This window comes from Pecten maximus, chromosome 2 (assembly GCF_902652985.1).
Source record: "Pecten maximus chromosome 2, xPecMax1.1, whole genome shotgun sequence".
NCBI lineage: Eukaryota > Metazoa > Mollusca > Bivalvia > Pectinida > Pectinidae > Pecten > Pecten maximus.
In genome coordinates this window covers 5,106,919-5,114,097 of record NC_047016.1, presented here as the reverse complement: position 1 = coordinate 5,114,097, position 7,179 = coordinate 5,106,919, and the positions used below count along the sequence as shown (strand labels likewise).

General features: G+C 34.0%; 1 protein-coding gene across 6 annotated transcripts in view; it reads right to left on the bottom strand.

Annotated features, from left to right (window-relative positions):
* Window positions 1-606: 606 nt before the first annotated feature.
* LOC117314822 (transient receptor potential cation channel subfamily M member-like 2) overlaps window positions 607-7,179 on the bottom strand; it is a 74,466-nt gene continuing 67,893 nt past the window's right edge. For all 6 annotated transcript variants that reach the window (XM_033868969.1, XM_033868945.1, XM_033868930.1 and 3 more), the window contains 2 exons: window positions 6,695-6,808; window positions 607-5,093 (listed from right to left, as the gene is read on the bottom strand). In XM_033868969.1, coding sequence (XP_033724860.1) covers window positions 4,977-5,093; window positions 6,695-6,808 — 231 coding nt within the window. In that variant the 3' untranslated portion in view covers window positions 607-4,976. The remainder of the gene's footprint in view (window positions 5,094-6,694; window positions 6,809-7,179) is intronic.

Sequence of the window (7,179 nt, the reverse complement as noted above, 5' to 3'; positions counted from 1 at the left end):
TAGCCTGTGGAAAATTATACAATGAGGACCACTACGAACATCAGAAGTAATAATGACTAATCATTTATCTACATATGGTGGGGAAAAAGAAAATGAAGTGGGGGCCAAATGTTGACCCCACCTTTGGGCATAATACCTTATTTACTTCCTATTTACCCTACTGAGTCTGTCTCTCCGTCTCCTGGGAAGCCATACCCTCAATTAAAGGCTACAGGCAAAATCTTATCAGAATCCATGGTGTCGCTCTGGACTAACAGTAATTAAAAGGAAATGTTGACGGAAGCTCCGCTATGGCATAAGCCCACCAGTCCATACGACATTTGGGAAAGAACTAGTACTAAAGAGATGTAACGGTAGCAATTTTCTCATATCGTAATTAAAGGTAACCGCTTGTGGCAATCTTCTGACTGATTATATTGAGCTATAAAATGCATGAACAGTAGATATGAATATTATGTTTATTATCACTACAAACATAAAAGTATCAAACAAGCGTCATGACAAATTGGAACTTATTACTAACGGGGTTTATCCTCTGCTATCACGGCCTTTCGGCCATGGTCGAGTTTAATAATCGGAACTGCATAAATAACAAACAAGGGAAAACATGTTAGATAAGAAATTTTAATGCATAATCTTCATTGACTCCATGACATACCGCGATAAAATTCTATGTTACCTTTTTAAGTACAAATTAAAACTAACGGTACTCGACACAGTCATGAAATCCTATGATTAGTATAAATTAACAGTTACGGTACCCCACATATAGTCATGAAATTCTATGTTTGGTATAAATTAACAGTTACGGTACCCCACATATAGTCATGAAATTCTATGCTTGGTGTAAATTAACAGTTACGGTACCCCACATATAGTCATGAAATCCTATGTTTAGTATAAATTAACACTTACGGTCCCCGACATATAGTCATGAAATCCTATGTTTAGTTTAAATTAACACTAACGGTCCCCGACATATATTCATGAAATCCTATGTTCAGTATACATTAACAGTTAAGGTACCCACATATAGAGACCTATTTTCTATACTATCAAAACAAAGATTTTGAAATGATATTTTTATAAAAATATAATGTTCGTATCAGATCATAGGAGGGGTAATATATTGTCGATAACATATTTTGCGACAGCAGCATAAGTAATACATCATTCGCTGTGTCAATGTTGTTATTCACTTCATTTAAATATAAAGGTTGAAACAAAATTGTAAATAATGATCAGTCACTACTATCATCATCAATTAATTCAACATTATATATACCGAGTTAAATCAGCATTAATGAACTCATATAATGTCGCAAAAGGCAAGATCATATTGATTTTATTAGGTAAGTCTATCGGAGGTTGTTGTCATAGTAACGTCAATATATTTCGAAATTATAACAAACAGATCGCACCAAAAAACATATATAGTATGCATTTGCTTACACTAAAAGTGTGAATTAATTTATCATTTTAATTACTTTAAAAAAAACTAAAAACGCAAACTGAAATTTAAATAAACAAATAATTAAGGACGGATTACATGAAGTACAGGGTCAAAGTGCAATTCAATATATATAGGACGCATTGCCTGTCTTACGATGCATGCTTTACCATGTACAAAATCTACATTTATATAAACCTAGTTAAGGACGGATTTCATGTAAATCAAGTAAGGCTTTAACTTAAACCAGTGGTTTAGGATATTTTCAGGTATCTCCTCATAATGATAAAAACAAACAACAAATAATGTTACTGTTAATAATATTGATAAGTTATCAATTATTACAAAAGAATGTTTCAATTTCACGACATGTGGTATGTTGACATGATACGCATTACTGCAATTATGTAAATTGGTATATGATGCAAAAAGATCAATCATTTAAACAATTCAAGCCAGATCTCTGTGTCAAATACAATTCGATAAATAAACAACTACAAATAACGAAATAAGGTTATTAAAAGAAAGACATGACCAAAAGGCATTTAAAGCTACCTTGTGAATAAAGATATTTGGGGACTAGATGCTAAAGGAGTATCAGTATCTAATATAAGGGCGGGGGTACAGTATAATCTCACGGAGTGGTGGCAATAGTCTCTAGTGGTAATGGTGTGGTGTGACAGTCTGTAGTGATGGGGAGAGAGTATAGACCAGGTGTCACTGAATAAGGGTGGCCTGGTATTGGATGACAGTCTGTAGTGATGGGGAGAGAGTATAGACCAGGTGTCACTGAGTAAGGGTGGCCTGGTATTGGATGACGGTCTGTAGTGATGGGGAGAGAGTATAGACCAAGTGTCACTGAGTAAGGGTGGCCTGGTATTGGATGGCGGTCTGAGATACGCTCTGAAATGACGATGAGAGTTCATGAAAGGATCTGTTATGTTATAGGCCAATTGTCTGCCTGGATATAGCGGTCTCTTTTGGGAAATAGCTGGGGTTTTGAACAGGTCTAATTGGTAGTAATTAATGAGGATCCTTTTAATCACAGGGAAGTAGATTATCACAGGGTAGTCAAGATGAACCTTGATACCAAATGGTGTAAAAACGTTATAAACAAGCTAATGCACGATGAAAACTAGTCAAGGGCAGATAGACATTTAAACATTTTAAAATTTAGAACAATGATTATGAGATTTAAAACATTAACAAGAATTAAAACCAAGAAATGGAGCTCAAACTTTATCGGGATTATTTGATCATGAAAAGTCAGCAGATGATGCACGCATGGTGCATTTTCTGTACTAGGATTATCACGGCTAAATCAGGCATTTTCTGTACTAGGATTATCACGGCTAAATCAGGCATTTTCTGTACTAGGATTATCACGGCTAAATCAGGCATTTTCTGTGCTAGGATTATCACGGCTAAATCAAGCATTTTCTGTACTAGGATTATCACGGCTAAATCAAGCATTAGAAAATATAGAATTTGTGTTTCAATTCTGATGAATGATTGGAGGTAACTATGGATTGTAATGTCTCATTTCACGAAGAAGTTATTACATATATTAATATACATTATTTACAAATAAGTTGTCAAAAATATCACAGGTCAGCATCGTTTGTCCTAACATATAGGAATGGTAAGATTGCATTACATTTCAATACCAAGATAAATATCATTTGCAAGTACCTCAGCCATTGAACAACTTTTCCGTCAATTAGGCCACAACATATATTCATTAGGTTTTTAAAACCCATAAACTACGAAAAACAATATTTCTCAAAACCTTAAATTAAAATATAAAAAAAATGTCATGTTTCCCTCCAAATAACACCACTTCCTGTCATCCCGTCAATACCTGTCTCTCAGAAATAATTTTGGTAAATATATATTCATATAATGGTTCAGATATCAAACACCCTGAAATCCAAACGTTTGCTTATATTGCATTATGGTAAGCATAACATAATCCTCTTTCCAATCGGAAATACCGCAAAGAGACTTACATTTAGTGATGAACTATGCGTGAAATATCTCAAACTTTTGGCTTAATGCAAACATGTGATAAACATGGTAACATCGGTCGTTCATTTAAATACAACGTAGGAAAGCCACAAACTAGAGGTCATGATAAGTAAAATGTACAGAAACGGTGATCTTTGTCATAGTAACAAACTATTCTAATTCATTAAACATAATAATCATTTATCACGTTCTATTGTTCTGCATTATATTTGTCAGGAGTTTATTTCATTACTTTAAGTGGTGCAATATATTTAGTGTCGGTCATTTCAAACTATCTGTATTTTATCAATGTGAATGGTGCGTTTGTTTCTGTATTGGCTTATATAACGTCCTGTCTACAGTTAAAACCATTGTTTGACGTTGTCGTTAATTTCACAAAGTTAATGTGAACATTATAAAATTTAGCATGCCAATTAAGAGTGGATACGGACAAACATAACCTTCAACTATTGTAATGAAAGTGTATTAGTCTTATTCTATACTCAAATCAGTACATTAACACCTATGAGCAACTTAACGTTTTGATTTTCAAATGTAACCATTTAGTTGTTTTGTTGTAACTGTTCTGTAACCGTTGTTATACTACCAAACATAATGATGTTGAAAATATGGAAAAATATTATTCACTACGATAATTAGCGTATTAAATTCCATCTATGAATTTCAAGCTTTTCTGATCCATGCAGCTTATGGGTAATTTCCCTGGCCTCTTTCACAACATTTTAAACAAAAAATAGCATAACACATAGGCATTCCATTTTAACATGTGATATACCTTTAATATCACGAAACAATGACTTCATAGGGAATATTTTGTTATATTACTTACTCTTTTGATTTAAGCAGATTTTACAGAATATCAAAATAATTCTGTTCGTAAAGGATCCTATCATACAGACAGAGGTAACCAAAAGGTGGACGTACAGGAAAGTAAATTGACTTTCATTCCAAGATTTTAGTTATCTGTGCAATCTGCTGGATAATCGAAGTCAAAAATAGCAGATTTTGTCATTATTTATGATACATAAAAATACATTTTTAATCTATCGATATAAAATACCGAAATAAAAAAAGAAAATTACAATTTAGTTAAAAATAAATAAATAATTAAAAAACAATTACAATAAATATATAGGTTTGTAGCACATATCACATGCGTCCACACTCTCCCTTCAAAAACCAAATAAACAGTCTCGGGTGTTTTGATATAAAATGTATTTTGTTTACATCTGCACCGGATATATGTGGAAGAATTTTATCTTTCAATGGTCAATCGAATTTCAGTTTTTGAGACACAATCACCAGTTTATCAGTGAATACATCAAGCTGTAATATCCAGTACCTAACAGTCGGTAAACTTTGAATGCATCAGCTGATCAAAGCTACTGTAATAAAACAACAGTCACATTAAAGTCTAGTTAATTTGGTAATGGTGTTCTGTGACTTTCGTTCAGGTAAGTGAGCCTGTTTCCTGTATACATAGATGTATGCTCAGTCACTAGAATGCAGCCTGTAGTTTCTCTACAACTTTCTTTAGATAGAACAGGTGGGCGCCATGAAGTTGTAGTGCGGATGAGGCCGTAGACCAGGTAGCCTTTTCTACAGTCTCGCCAGCCTGTAACACAAACATTAACGTTTACCATTTCAGTTTCTATAGCTAGAGGAGAATACAATCCAACGGTTGCTTGTTTAATGGAGTGAAATGTATTCGCTTATGGATTCCAATAGTCAAGCATTACCATAGAAACAATTTTGTCAACAAAAAGTCAAATAGTTGTTAAGTTAACAAGTGCAATCAATGATTGCGAAAGCTCACCGGCGGCAGCAATCACACTATGCATTCATTTTGTATGTATGTATAAGCATGTCATTTTGAAATTGTATGTCACATGATATCGCTCCTAGACCTCTTATGGATGTATCAACCAAATAAGAAGGGTGTGCACTTACAAGCTTTTCAAAACTAAACCCCAAAATCTTTAAAGTGAGTTTTTGTGTCAAGAAAAGTAAGTCCAATAAAAATAGTAAAATGCCAATTTTTTTCCGCATGATTTGCCACAGCAACATCCCTTGGATCTCTAATGAATGTATAAACCAAATTAGAAGGGTGATAGGTGTATACTTTTGGACTTACCCCCAAAACTTTAGGTGAGTTTTGGTGCAAAAAAAATGGTAAAATGCGAAAAAATCACATTTTTTTTCTGCATGATTTTGCCATAACATTACCCTTAGACCTCTAATGAATGCATAAACCAATTTAGAAGGGCATGAGGTGTATACTTTTGGACTTACAAACTTTCCAAAAACTGACCCCAAAAACTTTAAAGTGCGTTTTGGTGCCAAAAAAGTGAAGTCCACAAAATGGTAAAATGCGAAAAAATCACAATTTTTTTCTGCATGATATTGCCATAACATCATCCCTACATCTCTAATGAATGTATAAACAAACTTAGAAGGGCCTGAGGTGTATACTTTTGGACTTACAAGCTTTCCAAAAACTTTAAAGTTTTGGGGTGGGACGCCGACGCCGGAGTGACAGCATTAGCTCTCGGTTACTCGTAACCGGTGAGCCAAAAAATCAGTCGATGCTCACAATAAGACTGCTTGCCCTGCACGTTATTCCCATATGTCGATAAATGTCTTAATTAGGACAGGTAAGATATTAATGCTATTGTAATGTTAAAATTTACGGGTAGTGACATTGCCGAATATCTGTTGCTAAAACTGTAAAATAGAGTCAGATTAAAAAATCTTTTGGGCATCTAAGTTACAGTACTCAGTGTTCAAGAGTGATATAGATATACATGGACTTCTGAAGAGAATAAAGAAGCTCTGGTTAGAAGTCGAGATATGATGTTGCCGTTTAACCGTATAATGATTTAGTCATACATTATTGTACTCTGACTAGCATCGTGAAGGGTGAGCGAAAGAGGTACGGGCCTTAAATTGAATGTGTCGACAATTAATCAAACCTTTTCTAAAAAGAATGAACCGTTTGATCTTCAATCTAATAATCAATCTTTAAATTTACAAATCCAATATGGCCATATTTTGGCCTTTTCGTATGTACAATAAGAGACCAAAGGAATAAATAACGCAGTGGAAAATAGTGATGACAAGGAATTTTAAGGACGGCCAGCGTGGTACAATGATCCAATGGCGGTGAAATAGACTGTATTAAACAGAGAATGTGGGAATGAGCATATGGTGGCATACCCTGAGTGTGAAGTTATTGAGAATGGATCCATCATCGTCATGGTAATGGAAGACCAAGGTCTCTAACCAGGCATTGTCTGTATTCCTAGGGTCATCAGCATACCCACGCCATACCTGAACAAATAATGTAGATATTTAAAATTCCTCAGCACGGGCAGCGTAACAAGTGAAGCTGTTATTTGGTTAATAAATGTAGCTTTACATTCATAATCTTAAAAGTCTATATCCATATTGTTTTAGACTATAAATGTCGTACTGATACAGAATTGCATCCTGGAAAGTTGAAATAACACCTTTTGTATCTTTTGGAATTAAGCGAAATCATAGTGATAGATATTATTTGTAAATGTTATATACATAATCAATTCTATAAGTAGATAGGATTTTAACAGTAAGAAATATTTCGGGCAAACAGTGGAAGCAAACGAGACACAGACTGTTTCTAACATACTCAAGTTTTAGTCCTAACAAAAGTAACTAAAATA